The sequence below is a fragment of the Nannospalax galili genome, unplaced genomic scaffold, assembly GCF_000622305.1.
Source record: "Nannospalax galili isolate Female #2095 unplaced genomic scaffold, S.galili_v1.0 scaffold95, whole genome shotgun sequence".
NCBI classification, from domain to species: domain Eukaryota; kingdom Metazoa; phylum Chordata; class Mammalia; order Rodentia; family Spalacidae; genus Nannospalax; species Nannospalax galili.
Genome location: NW_008342393.1, coordinates 4617193 through 4641924, shown reverse-complemented (window position 1 = coordinate 4641924; position 24732 = coordinate 4617193). Strand labels below are relative to the sequence as shown.

Sequence of the window (24732 nt, the reverse complement as noted above, 5' to 3'; positions counted from 1 at the left end):
CTCTTCTCTCTCTCTCCTTGTCTCTCCTCCCCGCCACACACACACACACACACACACACACACACACACACACACACACACACAAACTCTAATGCCTCCCTAGTCTCCAAGAAGCATATGAACTTTCCAAGAGTGCAAGATGGAGACTGATAGAAGAAAACTGGCGGCTAGAAAGAACAAGCAGTGGGCTGTCCCCCATCTGTGGGAGACAGGATCCCATCGTCCTTCTCCTGGCAGGTGCAATGGGAGACTTGAGACCCATCAACAAGCAGGAATGAACGTCCCTTTGGAGAGTTCAGAAGAAAGGTCACCTTCATGAATAATTCAAGGGGCTGGGGGCATAGCTAGGAGGCATAGCACTTGCCTAGCGTGCTTAAGGGCCTGGCTTCAATCCCCAGCACAGTGACAACAAAAAGGATTCCAAAAGATTTGGAGGAGCCATGGGCAGAAATGTTATATTTCAGAATTTTACATAAAGGACCTTGAAGGAAAACCAGAGGCCTTGGGTTTTCTCATGGAAACAAACTGAAAGCGGCAGACAACAGTGCTCATTGCTGCCACATCTGCCCATACTCTTCATGCGTAGGCCCCATACATGCTCCAATACAGGTGCAGTGAGGTGACAGCCTACACTCCAAGCTCCTCTGTGCTTTATGAACTCAGAACCTATTTAATACCCTCAGCAACCCCATGAAGTTGTTACAAAAGAAGAAACGCGGCAAAATCTCTGAGTTTGGAAGTGGCAGCTTGGAAGTTCTAACAAAAATGGCCTGATTTAGGGGCTGGAGGGCTGACTCAGCAATTAAGAGCACTGGCTCTTGCAGGGAACCCAAGTTCGGTTCCTAGCACTCACATGGTGGCTCACGACTGTCTGTAACTCCACTTTCAAGAGATCCAACGTCCTCTTCTGGCCTCCACAGGCATTGTGCGCATGAGTGCCCTTATATACACTCATACACATAAAATAAAAATAAATAAAAATTTAAAAAATTTTTAGTGCCCTGACTTGAAAGCTCTTGTTCTTACTCTACACAGGAAGTAGAGGGACACCCAAGATCACCCATGCTCAGAAGACATCATACATTCAAGTTAAGCATGTTAGGAATTGAGGCTTAGGGACAAAGATGACTAGCTTAAGCTCACTTAGCAAATGAGAGAACTAGGACTCAATTAGCTGGGTCTCTAAAACTGTGTAAACCACTGCTTAGCCCCTCCTGTTCCCTATGACCAGTCAGCCGAGCACCTCTAAGGCCCCCTCAGACAGTGCCACGTTAGAGTTGAGCTCTCCGGTTTGGGCACAAAACCATACCTTCCCAGAATCCCAGAACCAGCTCAAGGCCCTGGCAGATAAAGAATTGGGATGAGGGTTATTGGCCTACCATAGAATGATGGAAGGGTAGGGTCTAGAGCAGTTTCTGCTCTGATGACTGTGGCCATGGAAAAACCACTTTCACAGGCTGTCTCAAAGCCCCAGGGCTCAGAGAGTAGCCAGTCTTGGCACCTAGCCCATGCTGAGCCCAGGGTACTGAGGGCTCAGGACTTAAATCTCCTATCAGGCCCTGCCTGCCTTCAACACCATTTTCTTTACTGTTAGACCTGGTGTTTAAAGCCAGCAATCCTCCAGGCACAGTCTTAAAAGAGCACCTTCCCACAGGGCCTTCATCAGATGGGGTGTGGGAAAGCAGGGAGGGGCTTGACCTGGAGAGAGAGGATTATCTCTGCCTACAGCAGTTTCCACCACCTAGCTGTTGCTGGGAAAGCTTCCCCTTCCCCAATACTGGCTCAGCATCTCAACTGCTGGCAGCTCTCCTGCGCCTCAGTTTATCTTTTCAGAGAGTAGAAAAGATGGTGTTTGCACAAGGTCACATAGCTAAGAAGCAGTAGAGACAAGATCTGAATCCTGGGAGCCTGGATCCTGGGTCAACCTCAAGAGCCACTCCATTCTCTACACAGTGCAAAGCAATAGAGGGACCACCAAAATCCACCAGGCACCTTGGCAAGGAAATCAAGATTTCCTCCATATGAGCTTGGGGAGAAAGACAGGACAGTGCTAAATTATCCTAGGGTGCTGAGCAGGTGGGAATGGGTGAACGTTACAGCCTGAGGAATCAAAGTTTGCTTCAGACAGGCAGGGAGGGGGATGGAGGAGGTGTGACCTTGTGCCCCACCCATCTCATAGGCAGGCAGCATGGTGCCTGACTCCAGGGAAAGAGTGAAGATAAAGATAAAGAAGTTATCACTCCCTAAAAGCTTCTTCAGGAATTTCAGCTTGGGTGTTGCTCTGACGACTAGGAACCCATGAAATAATAATTCCCACTTTTTGGCCTCAGTTATCCAAGCTCCATGCTGGCTTTACTTCCTCACATCCCAAAGCCCTTAAAGGGGTTTTACTCTCGGAAATCACTGGACAAGGGAGGCCAGAGGGTACCAATCAGTCCAGTTCGCTGCCAAGGGTATTGGTGTGTGTGTGTCCCAGGGTCTCTGGGCCTGACAGCTGGTTCTCAGCCCCTCCTCCCACCTGGGCAGAAGTGTAGGCAGAGACCCCTTGGGCTAGGACCAGTTAAGATGACTCACCACAAAGGGTGTGGGAGATTCTGGGCAGAACATCCAGAGGCACCTTCCCCCAATTCACACAGGAGCTTCTGAGGACACTGCCCAAATTCCCAACTGGCAATGGGGTGAGCACTAGGGCTCCTCCCAACTGCCACAGCGGAGGCTGGGAATGTAGCTCAATTGGTGTAGGGTGCTTGCCTGCATGTAGAAAACCCAGGGACATGATAGCACAAGCCTGTAATCCCAGCACTCTGGAGGTGGAGGCAGGAGGATCAAGGTCATCCTTGACTAGTTACAGAGCTAGTTCAAGGCTAGCCTGGAATACATGAGCTCTATCCTCTCTCAAGAAACATACAAACAACAAACAAAACAATCAACCAACTGTCATAGTAGAGTGGGGTTCAAAGAAGCCTTCCAAGGGTCAGAAGCTGGGGGCGGTGGGGAGGGGGGTGCTGAATAGTTTCTTCACCCGTTGGCGCAGATCCCCTAGTAGAGAACTGGGGAGGGGAAATCTCCAAGCCCACTTAACAAATATGTCAGTGCCATCTGAAAGCCTGAGGTCTGGGTTCATTTCCGGCTCCACATGAGAACAAAAATCTTCCCTCTCCAATACACTACTCCAGGGATCCAGTCCAGTGGTTCTTGGCCCCTCCCCATCCCAATCTTCAGGGTTCCCAGGCGGCTTCCCCACGTCCCATCCCCCACGCATTGAGCCCCTTTGCACGTGCCAAGGGTTACTGTCCCATAAAACGCACACTCGGAAAACGGAGAGGTAAGAGGGCTCCCTCCGCCAGCCAGGGCAGGCCAACCAGAGACAGTGGGAGAACCGGGAGAGGAAGAGGATGGAAGGGAAGCGGGCGGGGGAGGAGGCAAAGGCTGCAGGAAGGCCTGAGATGCAGGAAGCAGCTGGGAGTTGGGGTGGGGGGGGAGGCTTTGTGCCTGAGTTGTTCCCTGGGTCCTAGTGTCCATTCTGTTCAGTAGTTCCTGAGATCTGCCAACTGGAGGAATACCTCTAGACCTAGAAGGTGGATCCTCACCCCCAAGGCCCAGGCAGCTAGGGAGAAATAAAAAACCCCAGGCCCCCTGTGCATGTGAGGAAGCGGGGATGCTCCAAGTTTTCAAGACAGAGGCACACACACACACACACACACACACACACACACACACACATACACAAACGCTCGCGCGCACGCACACTTGCACATTGTGGCCAGAATCCTTTAAATCAGAGACCCAAGTTAGAACTCTCAATGAGGAAACTTTGTCCGTAGGCCTCTAGAAATATTCCTTCCAAACCCCATCTTCCTGTTTCAGAGAAAGGAGTTCCCTGGCAGGTGATGAAGACCAGGATTCGACCCGCTTTCTACCCAGGAAAAAAAAGAGTGGGCAGGTAACAGAACACCTAGCTTCAAAGGCAGTTTTGGTAACTCCTGCCAATTTGGATGATGGAAGTCAATCTCTCTCTCTCTCTCTCTCTCTCTCTCTCTCTCTCTCTCTCTCCCAGTTCTTCATTCTTCCTCCTCCACCTCCAGCGCTGCAAGGAGTGGTGGGCCGTGGTTTTACATCGTGGAAGGAGCAAAGGTTCGCTAAGGTAGCTAAAATGCAGACTCCCGGGTCCGGCCTCTTAGATTCTCTTCTCAAAGTTTGTACCGGGCTCGAAATCTGTACTTTGACCAAGAATTTTGATGCTGACAGCCCCGAAGCTGTCTTTAGAAGACCTTTAAGGAGTCTTTAGAAGACCTTTAAGGAAATGATTCTCCGCCCCTCCCCACAGAACCCCCTCCACTTTGGGAGAGGGGAAGGGCAGCCCTGAGCCTGAGGTGGCTGTAGGGCTTGCCCTCAGGGTTAAATGAGAGTGCGCCTGTGTGGGCAGTGAAAAGCCGCAGAGGTTGGGACCGAAGAGTTGAAGAATAGCCAAGGTCCAGGGAGCAGTGGAAGGCTCTCCGCCAACTATGGACTGGAGAGGAGAGACGAAGTGGAAGGGAAGGGGAGGGCTCATAGGCTGCGGCCCCGGAAATCCGATCCCTTTAGGACCCAGAGGTGCCAGTCCCCCAGCGGCGGCGGCGAGAAGGGCAGCCTCTTGGTCTCCGGCAGCAGGAGCTCCGGTAGAGCCAGAGAAAGAGCGAGGCTCGGGGCGCGGGGGGGGAGGGAGGGGGGGGGGCGCGGCGGAGCGGCCCGGGCCGGCCGAGCAGCCACGGGCGCGGGGATGCCGGGCGCCGGGAGAGCCGAGGTCCCCGGCTGGAGTTGGGGGCGCCCGCGCAGCCAGCCCCGCTGACACCGCCTCGGACGATGTGAGCCGGCGCCGCCGCCTCTGCTTAGCGGGCTGGGCGCGCGGTCCCAGCGGCCCCGGCCGGCCTCTGCTTTTCTAATTTGGGTGGGGGCGACCGCACCAGGCCGCCCGGGCTTGCGAAGGGGGAGCTGGCTGCCTTCGACAGCTTGATTGGGGGAGGCGACCCACACAGGGCGCTCGGAGATTCCCCCCCCCCTTTTTTTTTTTTTAAACAAGGTTAACTGTTTTTTGGCAGCTTGATTTCTGGGAGACCCTAAAGAAGGCCTTTCGGGATTTCTTTCTTCGGGGGAGGGGGCGGTGGTCCTGACTTGGCCAGCCGCCTGCTGGAGGGGGGCAGCGGGGAGCTGGGGGATGCGAACCCGGCTCCCCCCACCATGATGAAGACGGAGCCTCGGGGGCCCGGGGGGCCCCTCCGGAGCGCCTCCCCGCACCGCAGCGCCTATGAAGCGGGCATCCAGGCGCTGAAGCCGCCTGACGCGCCCGGGCCCGACGAGGCACCCAAGGCGGCCCACCACAAGAAATATGGCTCCAACGTCCACCGCATCAAAAGTATGTTCCTGCAGATGGGCACCACCGCGGGGCCGCCGGGCGAGGCGGGGGGCGGGGGGGGCCAGGGCCGGGCCCCGCGGGGGGGCCCGCGCGGCGGGCGGCCGGCCCCCCCGCGGGGCCGCCGGGCGAGGCGGGGGGCGGGGGGGGCCAGGGCCGGGCCCCGCGGGGGGGCCCGCGCGGCGGGCGGCCGGCCCCCCCGCGGGGCCGCCGGGCGAGGCGGGGGGCGGGGGGGGCCAGGGCCGGGCCCCGCGGGGGGGCCCGCGCGGCGGGCGGCCGGCCCCCCCGCGGGGCCGCCGGGCGAGGCGGGGGGCGGGGGGGGCCAGGGCCGGGCCCCGCGGGGGGGCCCGCGCGGCGGGCGGCCGGCCCCCCCGCGGGGCCGCCGGGCGAGGCGGGGGGCGGGGGGGGCCAGGGCCGGGCCCCGCGGGGGGGCCCGCGCGGCGGGCGGCCGGCCCCCCCGCGGGGCCGCCGGGCGAGGCGGGGGGCGGGGGGGGCCAGGGCCGGGCCCCGCGGGGGGGCCCGCGCGGCGGGCGGCCGGCCCCCCCGCGGGGCCGCCGGGCGAGGCGGGGGGCGGGGGGGGCCAGGGCCGGGCCCCGCGGGGGGGCCCGCGCGGCGGGCGGCCGGCCCCCCCGCGGGGCCGCCGGGCGAGGCGGGGGGCGGGGGGGGCCAGGGCCGGGCCCCGCGGGGGGGCCCGCGCGGCGGGCGGCCGGCCCCCCCGCGGGGCCGCCGGGCGAGGCGGGGGGCGGGGGGGGCCAGGGCCGGGCCCCGCGGGGGGGCCCGCGCGGCGGGCGGCCGGCCCCCCCGCGGGGCCGCCGGGCGAGGCGGGGGGCGGGGGGGGCCAGGGCCGGGCCCCGCGGGGGGGCCCGCGCGGCGGGCGGCCGGCCCCCCCGCGGGGCCGCCGGGCGAGGCGGGGGGCGGGGGGGGCCAGGGCCGGGCCCCGCGGGGGGGCCCGCGCGGCGGGCGGCCGGCCCCCCCGCGGGGCCGCCGGGCGAGGCGGGGGGCGGGGGGGGCCAGGGCCGGGCCCCGCGGGGGGGCCCGCGCGGCGGGCGGCCGGCCCCCCCGCGGGGCCGCCGGGCGAGGCGGGGGGCGGGGGGGGCCAGGGCCGGGCCCCGCGGGGGGGCCCGCGCGGCGGGCGGCCGGCCCCCCCGCGGGGCCGCCGGGCGAGGCGGGGGGCGGGGGGGGCCAGGGCCGGGCCCCGCGGGGGGGCCCGCGCGGCGGGCGGCCGGCCCCCCCGCGGGGCCGCCGGGCGAGGCGGGGGGCGGGGGGGGCCAGGGCCGGGCCCCGCGGGGGGGCCCGCGCGGCGGGCGGCCGGCCCCCCCGCGGGGCCGCCGGGCGAGGCGGGGGGCGGGGGGGGCCAGGGCCGGGCCCCGCGGGGGGGCCCGCGCGGCGGGCGGCCGGCCCCCCCGCGGGGCCGCCGGGCGAGGCGGGGGGCGGGGGGGGCCAGGGCCGGGCCCCGCGGGGGGGCCCGCGCGGCGGGCGGCCGGCCCCCCCGCGGGGCCGCCGGGCGAGGCGGGGGGCGGGGGGGGCCAGGGCCGGGCCCCGCGGGGGGGCCCGCGCGGCGGGCGGCCGGCCCCCCCGCGGGGCCGCCGGGCGAGGCGGGGGGCGGGGGGGGCCAGGGCCGGGCCCCGCGGGGGGGCCCGCGCGGCGGGCGGCCGGCCCCCCCGCGGGGCCGCCGGGCGAGGCGGGGGGCGGGGGGGGCCAGGGCCGGGCCCCGCGGGGGGGCCCGCGCGGCGGGCGGCCGGCCCCCCCGCGGGGCCGCCGGGCGAGGCGGGGGGCGGGGGGGGCCAGGGCCGGGCCCCGCGGGGGGGCCCGCGCGGCGGGCGGCCGGCCCCCCCGCGGGGCCGCCGGGCGAGGCGGGGGGCGGGGGGGGCCAGGGCCGGGCCCCGCGGGGGGGCCCGCGCGGCGGGCGGCCGGCCCCCCCGCGGGGCCGCCGGGCGAGGCGGGGGGCGGGGGGGGCCAGGGCCGGGCCCCGCGGGGGGGCCCGCGCGGCGGGCGGCCGGCCCCCCCGCGGGGCCGCCGGGCGAGGCGGGGGGCGGGGGGGGCCAGGGCCGGGCCCCGCGGGGGGGCCCGCGCGGCGGGCGGCCGGCCCCCCCGCGGGGCCGCCGGGCGAGGCGGGGGGCGGGGGGGGCCAGGGCCGGGCCCCGCGGGGGGGCCCGCGCGGCGGGCGGCCGGCCCCCCCGCGGGGCCGCCGGGCGAGGCGGGGGGCGGGGGGGGCCAGGGCCGGGCCCCGCGGGGGGGCCCGCGCGGCGGGCGGCCGGCCCCCCCGCGGGGCCGCCGGGCGAGGCGGGGGGCGGGGGGGGCCAGGGCCGGGCCCCGCGGGGGGGCCCGCGCGGCGGGCGGCCGGCCCCCCCGCGGGGCCGCCGGGCGAGGCGGGGGGCGGGGGGGGCCAGGGCCGGGCCCCGCGGGGGGGCCCGCGCGGCGGGCGGCCGGCCCCCCCGCGGGGCCGCCGGGCGAGGCGGGGGGCGGGGGGGGCCAGGGCCGGGCCCCGCGGGGGGGCCCGCGCGGCGGGCGGCCGGCCCCCCCGCGGGGCCGCCGGGCGAGGCGGGGGGCGGGGGGGGCCAGGGCCGGGCCCCGCGGGGGGGCCCGCGCGGCGGGCGGCCGGCCCCCCCGCGGGGCCGCCGGGCGAGGCGGGCGGCGGCGGGGCCATGGCCGAGGCCCCGCGGGCGTCCGAGCGCGGCGTGCGCCTGTCCCTGCCGCGGGCCAGCAGCCTGAACGAGAACGTGGACCACAGCGCCCTGCTCAAGCTGGGCACCAGCGTGTCGGAGCGCGTGAGCCGTTTCGACTCCAAGCCCGCGCCCTCGGCGCAGCCCGCACCGCCGCCGCACCCGCCGTCCCGGCTGCAGGAGACGCGGAAGCTGTTCGAACGGAGCGTCCCCGCGGCCTCGGGGGGCGACAAGGAAGCCGCGGCGCGGCGGCTGCTGAGGCAGGAGCGCGCTGGCCTGCAGGACCGGAAGCTGGACGTCGTGGTGCGCTTCAACGGCAGCACCGAAGCGCTGGACAAACTGGATGCTGACGCCGTGTCGCCGACCGTCAGCCAGCTCAGTGCGGTCTTCGAAAAAGCCGACTCGAGGACCGGCCTCCATCGGGGACCTGGTCCCGCCCGGGCCGCGGGGGCGCCCCAGGTCAACTCCAAGCTAGTCAGTAAGCGGTCCCGGGTGTTCCAGCAGCCGCCGCCGCCGCCCACCTCGTCCGCGGATGCCCCGAACGAGAAGGAGCGTGGCCCTGGAGGGCAGCAGCCCCCGCAGCACCGAGTGGCTCCTGCCAGGCCGCCCCCCAAGCCCCGGGAGGTGCGCAAGATCAAGCCGGTGGAGGTGGAGGAGAGCGGGGAGTCCGAGGCCGAGTCGGTCGCTGGGGAAGTGATCCAGGCGGAGGTGATGGTTCATGCAGCCTTGGAGAACGGCAGCAGCTCGACCACCGCAGCCAGCCCCGCACCCGAGGAGCCCAAAGCCGAAGCGGTCCCCGAGGAGGAGGAGGCGGCGACGACAGTGGCGACGCCGGAGAGGGGGGTGGACAATGGCCGGGCCCCGGACGTGGCCCCTGAGGAGGTGGATGAGTCCAAGAAGGAGGACTTCTCGGAAGCGGACTTGGTGGACGTGAGCGCCTACAGTGGGCTCGGGGAGGACTCAGGGGGAAGTGCCCTGGAAGAGGACGATGAGGAAGATGAAGAGGACGGGGAGCCCCCCTATGAGCCAGAGTCTGGGTGTGTGGAGATTCCCGGGCTCTCCGAGGAAGAGGACCCGGCCCCGAGCCGGAAGATCCATTTCAGCACTGCACCTATCCAAGTGAGTGAGCCCCCTGTGCCGCCCTGCCTCGTGCATGTGGTCGCCCCCACCCCAACATCCGTGTTTGGCAGGCTGAGCCAGCCCCTGCCTACCCAGCCCCCTTCTCTGAAGTTCCCACCCTGAGGGGGGCGTGGGGGACTTCCAGCTGTTTGTCAGAGTGAGATGGTTTTCAGGTCTGGGACTGGGGAGGTGGCCTGCCAAGACCTGCCCTTGGGTTCCTTGCCTGCTGCCCCACCCAGCACCCTGCCCTGTCCCACGCCTATCCTGGGACACCTGCTCTCTTCCTCCCCCGGCATTCCTTCCTGCAGAGGCTGCCAGAGGCTGGGGCTTGGCCTTGGCCGGCCTTGAAGGAGTGTATGCATCCTCAGGATATGTCCCCACATCTGCCCTACTGTCTGGGAGAGAGAGAGAAATGGGGAGCTTGGAACACTTCCTGCTTTTTGCTGTACTGTCTCGCTCTGTGTGGGGTGAGAGAGAAGGGAGCCAGGAACTTCCCAAACAAAGACACAGGGAGTCCCTTCTTCCTTGTCAGTACCCCTGCTCCAACTTTGCAGAAGTGAAAAAAGGAAGCAGGTTGTGAGGGGGAGCTGGGCCATGGTCATGTGACTGGGGCCAGGGGAAAGGCCCAGCACCCCAGGGTCTGTGCTGGACCTGATCCTGGTGTGGGTCTGTCCCATGCCCTTCCACTCCCCACATGGAGAGGGGACTTGAGAGGTAGGCCTTCAGTAGGACCCAGAACTGGGTGGTGGAGCTAAGAGATTCCCCCAAGGTGCCTTGCAGAAACACAAGACTAAAGCCTTGGGAAGTCCCATGCTCTTCCCCACATCCTCTGGGTACCTTGAAAGAGGGTGGGGGCTTGCTCCTTTTTGGGGATCTCAGCCGCCTCATCTCCAACATCACTATTGGTGATTGGTTTGTGGGCTGTGCCAGTAGTCAGTGCTTTGAGATCTTCTCAACAGTGGTGGTGGGGAAAGGAGGCCACCCTGACTCCCAACCATCCTCCACCCTCAGCTGGTACATCCAGCTTTATTGGTCATTTCTCTCCCACCCTAGACTCTACTGTGCCCAGCCCCTGGCCTGCCCCTTGGATTTATGCAACAACAGGGACTTGGCCTAGACCCTGCCCAGCCTTGCCCTCCCCAGCCAAACCCTATGTGTTTGCTTGCAGTTTCCATGACTACTCCTAGACACTGAAGCTACCCAAGTTTCTCTCACCCTCTGGCCTCTCCCACTTCCCAGAGGGGCCTAAAAGATGAAGGGTGGCTGCCCTACTAGCCCAGCCCCCTCCTTGCCTGGGACCTGGAAGCCTTCTCCATCCCCTTTTTCCTCAGAAGGCAGTGGGATCTCCAAAGAAAAGGAGGCTGTGGTGTTCCTGGGAGGATGTCAGGGGTCCTTGATACACTCACAAGCTCTCTTGAGTAGTCCCATGCTTCAGGGAGGGAGTGTGGTCTGGGCCTCTGTCTTTATCTTATCCTGATTTTTTTGGTAAAAAATAGCACATGATTTGGAGCAGTGCTCCGGACTCCCTGGTGACTGACTCTGAAGCTGGCTGCCTGCATGAGAGCCAAGGCTGTGGGGAGGCTCTGAATATCTGACTTTTGGCCTTGCTGGGGCTTTCCTCCTCCCCACCCTGGCTCAGGGCCCTGGGCTTCTCCCTGCCCCACTGCTGCATTGGTTCAGAATCCAGGATTCTCTGCCCCTCCATGACCTAATTATCGGCACTTATGGAGGTAGAGGTGTCGGCTAAGGGTGAAGAACCCAGTTCCAGACTGTCAACCCAGGAGGTAGGGCTGAGCCCAAGTTCTGATAGGAAGAAAGACAAGGAGTCTGAGGCCTTCGGGGCCTGAGGCCTGGGATCCTACAAGGTAGGATGGGAAAGGTGAACAGGAAAGACAGAGTCCAGATCAGGCCTCCAGGGTGTTTTGGAGGTCATAATGGAGTATGAGTGGTTAGAAGAGAGGGGTTGATTAGCTAGGAGAGGGATGAGTGACTGTCTTCTAGGCACAGAGTAAGGATAGACACCTCAGATGAAGAAGGGGGCCACGGCCACTTTGCTGATCCTGACTTAAGCCAACCCTTGTCCCAAGGCTTGGGACACCTTTGTAGTGGGGACAAAGTCATTGGTAACTACCCACTATAGCCCAGCTAAGTTTGGTGCCATCCTGACCTGCCACTGGCTAACCAACTCTTTGTGACCTTTAGCAGTGGATTGATTATATGTGGAATAGGGACCTTGTTGCTTCAAGGGGCTGGAACCACTGGCCAGATGTTAGAGAACAGTCCACTGGTCACTGTACAGTAGCTGGTACAGCATGAAGGACCTGAGCCCAAGTGTCTCTGACACTGTGTAGTTAAGTCTATTAAGCTAGGTGAATGTATAGATCCTGACTGCTTCTGGCTGGTCCTATAAGCACCCACTCCCCATCCCACCATAACAGTGAACCTTTGAGCTGGGGGGTTGAGGTTTGGGGTGGCATAAAGCAAGCCCTGAGCAAAGCTGGAACATAGACATGCTCCTGCCTATCAGGGTGCCCATGGGCTTGCTTCTGGAACAGGGAGGTTCTGGAAGGGGCCTTGTGGGGAGACAGTGCCCAACTCTACCGCCTCAGGATTCAGGTCCGGCCATCTGATAGAGCTGTACCCACCTCACCCCTCTTGCCCCACATGTCTCCAAGTGATGCCATCCTGTCACAGCTAACTGTGAAGCCAAATAAGTCATGGTCCCCCAAATGGTGCTCATTAACTGCCCTGGCGATGCCCTGTCTGGAGCCAGCATCAGGCACTCTGCAGAGCCCTGTCCCACCTCCCCTAGTCCTGTGAAGAGAGAGACTGCCACTGCCCAAAGATCCTTAGGTCAGTTCCTGTGAGAGGGCCATAGGGGCTCAGCTTTCACTCCTGCCATCTGAGGCCCACCTGAGGGTGGGTTCTTCCCTTCTCCATAGGGCTAGAGAGGATCCTCTCTGCTTCCTCCCCTCCCCCAATGGTTGTCCACTTCGGCTGCAGGGCAGAGGAGAGTCCTGGTGCCTCTGCTTCCCCCCTTACCTACCCCCCTCTCCATCTGACATCATCCAGTGTCTTCTCCATCCTTCCTCCCTTCCTCCTGCTCAGCCTGTTCTTCCTCTGTGTAGGACCCTTGGCTGTCTGGCTCTTGGGTTCTGTCTCTCACAGAGAGACACCCCTGGTGTTGGGGTTCCCAGACCTGGCAGTTGCCCCAGGAGTATTCATCCATTCCCACACAGACTATGCTATATGGAGTGGATCTGACAAGACCTGGTGCCTTTTGCTTTCCTGTTCCAGAGCTCCAGAACCAGGAAGAGCTGGATTCCTTATAGAATTGGTGTAGGAGAAGGGCCTCTAGCAGGAGGGGAAGTAGGCCCTCAGCAGGCTCAACTGTTCCCCAGGGCCGCCTCCTGTCAGTTCTGCCCTCATTCTCCCATGGGTCTCTGACAAGCTGCTCCTCCCCAGGTGTTCAGCACCTACTCCAATGAGGACTACGACCGGCGCAATGAGGATGTGGATCCTATGGCGGCCTCTGCAGAATATGAACTAGAGAAGCGTGTGGAAAGGTTGGAGCTATTTCCTGTGGAGCTGGAGAAGGGTGAGAGGCCAGACCAAGGAGCACACTGGGCACACTAGCACTGTGGTGCTAGCTTCTGCCTTACACACTTGTGGATACCTACTGATATGGTAGACTTCTCTGACTCTGGTCCTTGCTGGCCTTTTTTGGCCTTTCTGGTCAGTGCTCCTAGCCATTGGTGTCTCCAGTCCAGTCTCAGTGTACTGCCATGGAACTCTGTTTGGTCATTTGGTGAACACATCTCCCAAGTACTATGTGCCTGGTCCTGAGCTCAGTTTGAAGTACAAGGACAGGTAGAACCAGGCTTCTGAGAGGCAGCTCCTCAAGGAGACTGACAAGGAAGTGGACATGGTGGACAGTCCCTCTGTGTCCTTATGTGCCGTCATATGTGCTGAGAGGGCAAGGAGGCTGCTATTAGTGCATTTGACAGCACCTGGCCATTCTGGAAGGCTCCCAAGGAAGTGATACCTCAGTTGGGAGCTAAAGAGGAGACATTTGGAAAGTATGGGATAAAGGAGAGAGGTGCAGCCTTTTCATGGCCAGCACAGGAGGAGTTTGACCAGGATGGCATGGACTATGATGAGGGATAGACCATGGTGAGGGCATAGTCATTTCTGAGAGGGATTGGGAGCCATTGCAAGGCATGGGAAAGCTATTTTAAAGGATCACAGTGGGATGGGTACAGGGAGAGGTCACAGTGAATGAAGGACCCTATTGTAAGGCCAAGGCAATGGCAGAGTAGAGGTGGATGCACTGGTTAGGGACAGTTAACAGGGCCTACTGGTTCCTTGAGTTGGTAGAGCCTGGGATGGGGAAGGAAGAATCTCATTGCTTCCCAGACCTGGTAGCTGGTAGGTGGGGGTACCAGTCAATAGTCAGTGAAACTCTGGGCATAGAAAAGACTAGGGGAGGGGGGGGATTAAGGCTTAGGGGTAAGTTCTTTTACAGCCACCATCCCAGCCACACACTCTTATCTTCATACACTATAGTTGGCCACACCCCAACTACCAGAACACACCCTGCTTGCCTATCAGCTCATTGGCTGGGTCAAAGGTCAGGGAGTAACCTAAGAACCATCTGAGTTGGCCTGGCAAAGGGCTATGTTCCTTCCCTCATAGGATGTTCCCTAAGCTTGGGGATGGTTCCTGAAGCAGAGCTGCTCTTTGGGGTGGGTTCAGGATGAAGGATTCCCTGCTATGGTGTCTCCCCTTCTGCCCCACAGACTCTGAGGGCCTGGGCATCAGCATCATCGGCATGGGAGCTGGAGCCGACATGGGCCTGGAGAAGCTGGGCATCTTTGTCAAGACTGTGACTGAGGGTGGTGCAGCCCATCGGGATGGCAGGTACTACTCCTCCCCCTCTACCCTGCTCAGTTTCCTCTACCAGCCATCATCTGGGGGGGTAGCCTCTGGATGGCTCCTGGAAGACCTGTGTGTGCTCTGTGTATCTTTGGATGTTCAAGGAACGCCACTGTGCAGGTGCTATGCTAGGCTTTGGGGTGACAGCCATAAACAGATGGAAGCCCTCCCCAAGGCGCTTAATATTCTAGGGGGAGGAGTGTGAAGCTAGGCTGTACCTAGTACGGTGTGTACTGGCCTAGGGCGTTTGTTGGCTCTGGGAAGAACACAGCCTGCATGTCTGGAATAAGGCTGAGCATTTCTTTTCTTTAACAAATACTAAGGGCCTGGCTTGCATTGGGCTGGTGACAAGCCCTAGCAATTTGGGGGGGGGGGGGGGCTTGTCTTCAGGAATCAGGCAGTGGTAAGGTAGACAGATACCAGGTGGAACAAACAAAAACTGACCAAATGGAGGAAAAATATATGAAGCCACAAAGTAGGAGGGTCTGACTACTCTGATAGGGAGGAAGTAATGTTAAGTAATGTTGGAATTAAGAGCTAAAGGCCTATAACTGTATTAATTCAACTGTGAACCTAAAATTTTACAACCAATTTTGAAAGAGATGCATCTTTGCGCTGGAAATTGATATTGAATATGTTAATGCTGTAATGAAATGCTGCTTCTAATCATGTGGTTAAATAAATAATTTAAAAAAAAAAAAAAGGAGCCAAAGGCCAAGCAGGGACCAAGCCAATGCAAGGGATTCCTTCACCCCACAGTCTCATGCACACAAGGCAAGCACTCTGCCAATTGAGCTATATCCCCAGCCTGAGTGCAAGGGGTTCTAAGAAGTCCAGAGTCAAAGGCAGTAATACAGCTAGCCAGGGGTCCAGGTGTGGATAGGACTAGGCTAGTTGTGGCCCTGTTCTGGAGCTGGGGTTGCTCATTGTCTGTGCATAGATATGTGCCTGTGTGAAACATCTATGACCAGAGGAGGGTTGTGTTCTGTGAGTTGAGAGGGATCATGGAGGGCACTGGAGCTCTGGGTGTCTGTGTCCCCTCTACCAGCTGTTCCTCTATGTGTGTTGCAGAGGGAGGAAGTGAGAAATGCTGTAGGGCTTCCCTCAGGAAGACTGAGAGGTTGACACCCACATTCCTTCCATGTAACAGATGTGAGTGGGTCTGGGTCAGTAAGGGCTGGGTTACTGTGGGGTCATGTTGTTGGAGGCATTGGCCCAATTCAGGGAACTCTTTCCTGCTATGGTCCAGATGGCATGGAGTCAACAAGAACAAAGAATGGTATCCACTTTCTTATACTTCTTTCCCTTTCTTTCTAGACTCTTGTTCACTGTCACCTGTTGATTGGGGGAGTGTGAGCATGAATGAGTGTGTCCATGGCCTAGTATCCACATGAGGGTTCAGACTGTAATTTTACATCGGGCATTATCTCCATTTCTGCTTGAAGCCTTGAGAAGCCCAGGACCTCCCAGGAGGTTGGAATGGAGAAAGGAGGTGCCCAAGGCTGCCCTCAGCTCCTGCATCCCCTCCCAGGCTAGCCTAGACCACCCCATCTTCCTCTTTCATGTTGAAGGCCAGGGCTTCAGGAGCCACAGCTGGAATGTGTTGGGGTTTCAACTCTGTGGTTATGGGTTGGTATGTGAGCACAAGCGGGCACTGCTTGGGTCTTAGACATTTGGGAGGACCTTGGGGCTGGGGGACTTAGGTCTGGGCTGGAGTGCCATGTAAGAGGGTGGTAGCACATGTGTACATGTACAAATGAGCTCTTAATATGTCATATCACCCTGTTAAATGTGACAGAGAAGGAAACAAAGAGTGTGATCATCACAGGAAGTATGCCTACCACCTTTCCTAGTTCTGGATACCTGTGTCTTGTGTTGCCTGCCTCTCCCTGTCCTTACTTCTTTTATGCTGGGTCCCTGTGGGAACTGAGCCTTAGTTTCCAATGGGAAGAGTCCACTGCTACCCCAGCTCTCCTGTTCCTCTCATGACCCCTTAACAAAAGTTACTTCTTCCAGGATCCAAGTGAATGATCTACTAGTGGAGGTGGATGGAACAAGTCTGGTGGGAGTAACCCAGAGCTTCGCAGCCTCTGTGCTCAGGAACACCAAGGGCCGAGTGCGGTAAGAGCCAGGAATGGGAATAGGCAGGAAGCCAGTCCTCAAGGCCACCAGCTACCTGCCTGAGGGAATTGCTGTACCCACAGCTCCTGCCCCAGACCTGCCTTCCTATCCCCAGCTCCCTGGCTACTTCTGGCCACCAGAACTCATGACCTTCCATGTTGTCCTCTTGGGCTATTCTTCTCTGCTCCTGTCTCTGGCTCACTCATTGAAGAGCCAAGCTGTGCAGGGTAACTGCCAACCAGACTAAGTTCCACCATCTTGAACTTCATCTTCCCTCCTGGCCCACCCCATGGCATGCTGAAAGACTGCTCTGTTGGACCCTAAAAACTCAGGGTGTTGAAAAGCCTGTGTGTATTCCACCTCTGGCAAGACAATCGAGGATCACTCCCTGCCCCCTCCAAGAGGGGCACTGCCCCCAGGAAAGGGTGGTGAAGAGAAACAGGATGTGGGTGGCCAGGGGGAGGAGGAGCTGGTGCCTGGAAGTTCTACTATTTCCTCTCCATCCTAATCTCCAGTTGCCATCATCCTGCCCCTTCCTGAAACGTAGGGCTTGGAGCATACCCAAGATACACCTCCCCAGTCTGTCCCTCACCCTCCTCCAGGATGGGTCATTTTAGCCATCCCCTACCTTGTTTTTTTTTTTCTCTCTTATGGTGGGAAAAGCTCCTGTGGTGGCAGCCCCTTAGCTCATGTACCCTGCATGTCAGCCCAAAGTTTAGTTGACATCCCCTCCCCAAAGCTGGCCAGGAGGACTAGCAGGTCTTCCCGCCTCTCCTGGTAGGCAGCCTGGTGAGGGCCCCATCTCTCACATTGATTATTAATACCACAACCTCTGGACTCAGCCTCTCAGTTCATCTCCCCTGGGAGGGCCTGGGTTTGGAGTCGGGGAACACCAGCAGGGAGGACAGTGGCATTCCCAGCTGCAGACAGGCTGGGATGACGCCGGGCTAGCAGATGACTCTGGCGCCCTGCAGGTTCATGATTGGCCGGGAGCGGCCTGGAGAACAGAGTGAAGTGGCCCAGCTAATTCAGCAGACCTTGGAGCAGGAACGATGGCAGCGGGAGATGATGGAGCAGAGATATGCCCAGTATGGGGAGGATGATGAGGAGGTAGGAACTCTGCATGATTGCCCTCTAGTCATTAGATGAGCAGTGCAGCTCTTTGCCTCAGCCACTTGCCCAGGCCTGGTAAAGAAGCCCAAACCCCAGAGGGGCTAATGGTCTGAGAGAAAAGTAGGTCCTTCCCTCAGAAAACCCCTGTCCTAGTTTGCCTTCAGTTGCTGTGACAAAACACTCTGACCAATACCAAGTTTGGGAGGAAAGGGTTTATTTGGCTTATATCTCCCAGGTCATAGTTCATCACTGAGGGAGCCCAAGGTAGGAACTCAGGGCAGGAACCTGAGGCAGGAGCTGAAACACAGGCCATGGAGGAATGCTGCTTACTAGCTTGCTCCTCTGGCCCAAGTTCAACCTGCTTTCTTATACAATGCAGGCCCACCTGCCCAGGGGTGGCACCACACACAGTGAGCTGGGCCTTCCCACATCACTCATAAATCAAGAAAATGCCCCACAGACATGACCACAGGCCAGTCCAATAGAGGCAATTCCCCAGTTGAGGCTCCCTCTACCCAAGTGTGTCAAGTTGACAACTAAAGCCAATTAGCACAACCCCTAATGAAATGGAGAAGTCATACCGTCTCTTTTCAGAGGGTCTTCCTGTAACTAGAAGGTACTGTAACTAAAGCAGAGTACCCTGAGTTCTACTCTCAGGGGTATAGTCTCTAACCTAGGAAACCTAATCTCAGAAGGAAGACAGATTCTCAGGGAGGCTAAGTTACTGGGGGAGCAGTGCAGGCAGTTTCTTCAGAGTCTTTCAGGGGACCTACCCTTGTCTGGGATACTCCCCTGGCTGTTCCCAGTCTGACCTGGGCATGCTGCTGCTGGTCTCATACCTGGCAGCAGGGTGCTGAGTGAGCTGGAGTAGATGGGTCCACACCACCTGTCTCCTTCCACAGACTGGAGAGTATGCCACTGATGAGGATGAAGAACTGAGCCCCACATTCCCAGGGGGTGAAATGGCCATCGAGGTGTTTGAGCTAGCAGAGAACGAGGATGCCCTGTCCCCTGTGGAGATGGAGCCTGAAAAACTGGTGCACAAATTCAAGGAGGTGGGAAGAGGGGCCCTGGGGTGCGGGCGTGAAGGCAGGTGGGTAGCTGGCCCCCAGAAACTAAGTGCCACCCTATGTCCACAGCTCCAGATCAAGCACGCTGTGACTGAGGCTGAGATCCAGCAGCTTAAGCGGAAGGTGAGGGTGTGCATGCACATGTGCATGTGTGTCCACATGAGCATGTTGAAGAACTGGGCTGAGGGCTGGAGGCTCCCCCCACCTCATACCAGCACCCTTGACCCTCAACATTCCACCAGAGGCACAAGCACCCACAGACTAGGCTGCTGTGAGGCCAGAGATAGCAGAATTAAGGGCCCAAGCTGTGGCCCATCTGTTGCTCTATTCACTCATTGGGTCTTCATCCCCTCATATGTAAGGTAGAATAAAAGTACTGCCAATATAGAGCTATGTAGGTGAGAGGCCAGTGCAGTGATCCATGGAAAGCCTCAGCATAGTGCCTGACACAAGGTAGGTGCTAAATCAAAAGTCAAGATGTCAGTGATTTCTCAGAGACACACCAAGTCCCGCTTTTGTTGTCTGTACTGTCCTATACACATCCTCTGCACAGGCCTAGGGATAGGCACAGAGTGTACAGGGGCGCACATAATGACACATGTCAGCCTGGATCCATAGACCCACTTATCCAGATACCTTGGCACCCCCTCTCCGCACAGATATGATCATTAGATACCCATGATTGATTTCCCAGGGGTGTCAGCATGAGTAAATAGACCTACTCTGAGGTCATGGAGACATGTGAGCATGACCACCATTCAGGCCACCTGGCCTAGGAAGTGTCAAAACATGAACATTCTCATCTGGGCAAGCAATATGCACATGCTGGTGCTGAGAGCACCAGCTGGTGACTACGTATGTATACCAGATGCTTATGAGCACACTGGGTACCCACACGCTCCAGGCATGTAGACACACAGCCTATTGAAAGAGTCCCAATTCCCACCTGGTATCCAGTGTGGTAAGAAAGGGATCTCCAGGGGCCATGCAGATTTGGTGCTCTTAGGGTATGTGTGTTCTCTTCACACATTTGGGTGGTGGAGGGTGGGGGCAGCTGGTGGTGGTTGGATCAGAACAAGGAGTTTGGAGCCTAGCCTTGGGAGGAGGCCTGCCAGGCTATGGCAGCTGTTCTTATGGGGGAGAGGTGGGAAGTTCGCTGAACTGTGGGATAGCTGAGACTGGCATTGTGTAGATCCCACCCCTCCAAGGACTATAGCCCTGGTCTTACGGACATGGAGCTGTGGCCCATGGGGTTTTTTGGAAGTTCAGTGCCTTGGAAGTGGGAGGACTTGAGGATAAGCAGGACTTGGATATAGGCAAACTGGTTAGAGGTCTAGGCCATGCCTGTCAGGGTGAGCCAAAGTACAGGCCAACAGTAAAGGAAGAGAGGCAAGCATTTGTGGGGGTGAAGTAGCAGGCTGTGTTCCTGAGTATTTGCATGGGTTGAAGCAAAGGTTAAATCACCCGTCTCCTCAAGCCCAGAAAGGAAAGGGGCAGTTAATTAGCAGACATCTAAGGTACATTCTAGATATTCAGCTCTGCTCCAGTCACAACGATGAGCAAAAGCAGAGTTGTTCCTTGTCCTTGTGAGTCTCAGAGTCTGTACACCAGTGACTGTGTTGTTACAACCTGACAGGGGTCTGTAGGAGAAGGGTTGCTGAGCCCCTAGAGCAGGAAGAACTCCCCCCAGCTGTGGGGCAGGTATAGGGGCTATGCTCCTGGAGTCCCAGCAGGCTTCTCTGGGGAAGTGATACAGGGTAACTGCCCAAAGAAGAGTAGATGGGGCATTCCTAGCAGGAGGAACAGCATCTGTGAAGGCCCTGTGGCAATTCTGAGTGCCTGTGTGTCTGGACACAGAGAGCAAGGAGTGTTTGCAGCAAGCTGGGTGGCAGGGCCACCAGGGTCTGGAGAATGAGTCCTGGGATGGATGTGTGACAGTGGTGCCTTCCAACAGGCAAGCAAGTCAGGAAAGCAGGCCTTTTGGTTTGTGCAGGTTGCAAGGAAGGCCTGTTTGGGACATGGTGACTGAGATACTGGGAGGTGGGGTTGGCACTTGGGATTTGGAATTCTGTGCATAAAGGTGGTGTGGGAGGTAGGGCTGTGCCCTGGGGAATGGTAAGGAGAGAACCTAAGGATCCAAACAGCTATATCAGGAATGGACATCTGGGAGCTGGAGAGGGGCTAGATTGTTCATGGGTCCTCAGAGGCAAGGACTGGTCAGCAGGCTGTGGTTTGCAGGGGAGTGCAGAGTGGTGGTGTCTTGTCTTTTACTTCTACCATCTCACTAGCCCTTGAGACTAGAGGCAGGTATCATTCTTATCTGGATGAGGCAGAAGTTGCTAATCAGTGACTCACGGGGCTTACTGCCTCCTTGGGAAAGCTCTAAGGCTCGGTCTCAGAGAATTAGTAGTTGGAGGCCAATAGCCTTCATATTTGCAGGAATCCCTGGAGACTGTGTCCCCAGGGCTCCTTGTGCCCACCAACCCAGGACTGCTCTTTCCTCACAGCTGCAGAGCCTGGAGCAGGAAAAGGGGCGCTGGCGGGTAGAGAAGGCCCAACTGGAACAGAGTGTGGAAGAGAACAAGGAGCGCATGGAAAAGCTGGAAGGCTACTGGGGTGAGGCCCAGAGCCTGTGCCAGGCTGTGGATGAGCACCTTCGGGAAACTCAGGCTCAGTACCAGGCCCTGGAACGCAAGTACAGCAAGGCCAAGCGCCTCATCAAGGACTATCAGCAGAAGTACGTGGTGGCAGGGATTATGGGTCCTGGGCCCAGTGGGCTGGAGAGGGCTTCAGTGGTATTCCCCCCAGCCCTCCCCCAGCTGAGTAGGTCGACAAGGCACACAAAAGTTGGAGGGCCCCATAGTGAGGTATCTGGGCTGGAATGGCTGGGTATCAGAAGCAGCACAAGGCCCAGAGGCCTTGGGAAAACCTGCCAGTCCCTGAACTGAAGCCATAACACACACCCTAACCCACCGTCTGTTCCCTGTCTCCAGGGAGATTGAGTTTCTGAAAAAGGAGACTGCTCAGCGTCGGGTTCTGGAGGAGTCAGAGCTGGCTAGGAAGGAAGAAATGGACAAGCTTCTGGACAAGGTAGGTCCTAGAATGCCCTGGGGCAGGACCCTATAGAGGGTGCAGCACAGAAGCCTGCATCTAGCACTCACCCTAGGATCTTTGGGGAGGATTGTGCTGCTTGCTGAAAGCTCAGGGTCATTGCCTCATGAGAAGGCAGGATCCATGCCCAGTGGCCAGGCCTGATTCCCCCGCCTCCATCCCCCACTACATCACCAACACTACTTTGTTTTCCAGATCTCAGAACTGGAAGGAAACCTGCAAACACTGAGAAATTCCAATTCTACTTAACAGGAATCACTCCTTAACCGGACAATAATAGTCCCTTCCCGTTATCCTCACCCTCCTGTCCTCAATACCCCATCCTACCCCTACCAGCCTGGGGACAGGTGCCCCAACTCTCCCCACTCCTCCACCCCACCTCCCCCAGCTTCAGGGACCAGAGGGCCCATATCACAGGCCTCTTTAAGGTGGCCCGGGCAGACAGTGGTGGCTGGAAGGGTGGCCTCCTCATCCCATGGGGCTGAGGCACAGAGGCCTTAGGGAAGCCGAGAACTGGCCTGGGTGTGGATGGACACAAGGACCTGCAGACCAAACTGCCAGACTTTACAACCTCCAGCCTTTGTCTCTGGACCGGAGTGGAGCTGGGACTCTCCCAGCATCTCATCACCTGGAGGCTGCTCCCTGCCTGCAGGGCTCCACCGGCCCCTGGACCTCTTGACTTGAGAGTCTACCTTCTTGGCCCTTTTCTCTTTCCTATCATTGTCCTGTCTGTTTCATTCTGACCTCCTGCTTGGAGGGGTTGCCTCAACACCTCCCATTCCTGCTCTGAATCCCAGGAGGGATAGAGCCCACCCTTGAGCCGGAGGCTGGCCCTGCACTGACTTCTCATGTATCCTTGGGGGCGGCGGGGAGAGTGGGAATAGGAAAAAGGGAGAGTCCAGAACACCTGGTGGCCAGCTCCTCTTTCCTAGAAAGGGCAACAGCCCTCAACTTCTCCTTGTGCCTCCCCTCTCCCAGGTGCCAAATAGCCATAGACTCTTCCTGGAACCATCCTGCAGCCACTCTGGGGTTCAGGTTTCCTTGGCTAAGCCTGGGAATGCCAGGAGGGAGGGAGGTCAGTATAGGTGGTACACCTGCACTGCAGAGCTCTCACTTGAGAGCTAGGCCCTGCTAGGGCCACACCTGGAAGCCTTGTACTAACAGAGACAGCCTCCCCCCCGCTTCCCCCAACTATTTTCCACTGTTTTCACTGGAGGGCAAAATTTTATTACTCATCTTTTTGGAGACCAGGGCTGCATGCAAGCAGCCCGCTTTCTAAGTGAAATTGACTCTGTTTACCCACTTTAACCCCAAATTGGGGCTTGGACCAAGGGAGGTGAGACCCCCCTCAGGTACCCTCCCCTTTCAAAATCCATCTCATTTTGCCATTTCCTTGTACCGGTTCCTAAGTCTGGGTTTCTGTTCATTTTTTAAAAAACAACCCTGTTCCATCGGTTTTGGCTTTTCCTAGTCCCCTGTAAATAGACCATACACATCGATCAGTATTTCTTGCCCTTCCCTTCTGCCCCCTCCCAACCCCCAGACGTGCCCCGACAGCCCCAAAAGAGCTGGCTGTCACAGTGCCCAACCCCTGTACTTCACCCCCAGCAGATGGAGGGGGGGCAGGGCCTCGATGTGCTTTGGTCTCTGCTGGCAGCATCTCTGCCCCACCTTGGAGGACCCCGTCTCTGTATATAATATATATATATATATGTACGTATTGTTCCTGGTTTTGTACGGACCATGCCCTCTGTCAGGTCGTCCCCATAAAAGCAGCCCCCAGAGCCTCACTGCCTGGTTTCTTGATGCGCTGGAGTGTGGGGAGGGTCAGGGATATCAGGTGGTCCCCCCCTTCCCCAATTTTGCCTGGGACTCTGAGATCTTTGTTAGTTCCCTGGTCACAGCATACTCACTTGCCACCATTGCCCAGTTTTCATAGTGTTTCTAGACAGTTCCTTCAGCTCATAGCAATCTTTTGGCAAGGTATTTAGATGAAGCCAGAGAATGGACTGAATACAGCAAAAGTGACTTCCCTGAGAGACTTTAGGGGCCCTGTATGAGGTATCAGGAGGACCAAAGTTTTCTTGGGGTGACCTGGGAGATGATCTCTCAGAGCATTGTTGCCCCAGGGTCCAAGAGACTGTTTGGCTGCCCCAAGCTGGCCTGAGAGGCCCCAGATAGTCCTAGCACCCCCGACTCAGAGCCATCAGGTTTAGTTGCTGCCCCATTAGCTCCAGTTCCAGGGACAAATTTTGGTGAGTCCCACAGGTAAACATAGACTTGTACATTCATAGCACAGCCTTTCCTTGAACCGGTACTGGGCATTAAGTCCTATCTTTGAGCCCAAATAGATTCTTACCTTCCCTTCTCCTTGCTTTAAGGAACAGAAGTCCCAATCTCAGGGCTCTGGTGACACCAGAGACAAGTGGTCTCTATGAGAACTCCGACAGTTCCTGAGCCAGCCACTCTTGTAGGTGGCTCTGTTAAAGAACCTGTTTTATGTCAAGCCAAAGTGTGGCTTCCCAGTAACTACCTTCACAACTGGGTTCTGCACCTCAAGGCCATGTAAGCCCTGTCCAACCCTGCTACCTACCTGAGAATCGCCTGGAAACTTAACAATGGTGACCATGCCTCTCAGGGCATCTCACAGCAGATCATCCTTGCTTGGGATATTGGAAGCCCTGGAAATATTGAAGATAGTAGATCCAGGTAATTCCATGATCACAGAGCCCCAAAACAGGTCTCAGGTCATTATACCTAGGTTAGAAGTCCCTGAGCCACAAAGTCACAGTCCCTGCTCAAGAAACCTTGGTAAGAAATGACTGAAGCTTCCTGGGTAGGGAAATGGATATGAGGGTTGTGGTGATAACTTCTGGTCTGACAGGCCAAATGTTTAGTGGGAGTCCCCTATCAGTCCCATGTATTAGGTGAGGAAGGAACCTTACCTAGATGTGCCAAGGGTTTAGGTCAAATAGCACTTCATTTTTAAGCCTGTGTGTATCCTATGGCTGGATATGTTGTGTATGGCTTCATTGGGAGTTTCTTAGGCCTGAGATGTGATTTGCCCATGAAATATGTCCATATTTGGGGCTGTCATGTGTCTATGGTCATACTGAGGCTTGTAACCTTACCTCCCCCACTCCTATCCCATCCATTACCATCATCTGCCCAGTTATGGGAGCTTGAGCAAGTCTGCCACAACTCTAGATTT

The 24732-nt window shown here is 58.7% G+C and overlaps 1 protein-coding gene across 1 annotated transcript; it reads left to right on the top strand.

The window, feature by feature from the left end:
• The first annotated feature begins 4713 nt into the window (after positions 1–4713).
• On the top strand, positions 4714–23306 carry Ppp1r9b (protein phosphatase 1 regulatory subunit 9B). The gene is made up of 11 exons (XM_008838333.3): positions 4714–5436; positions 8017–9171; positions 12637–12769; positions 13971–14091; positions 16123–16227; positions 17202–17337; positions 18243–18395; positions 18480–18533; positions 20918–21147; positions 21404–21500; positions 21717–23306. Exons 1-11 carry the CDS (start codon positions 5218–5220, stop codon positions 21768–21770), a joined length of 2457 nt encoding a protein of 818 aa, XP_008836555.1. The 5' UTR covers positions 4714–5217; the 3' UTR covers positions 21771–23306.
• The last annotated feature ends 1426 nt before the right edge of the window (positions 23307–24732 follow it).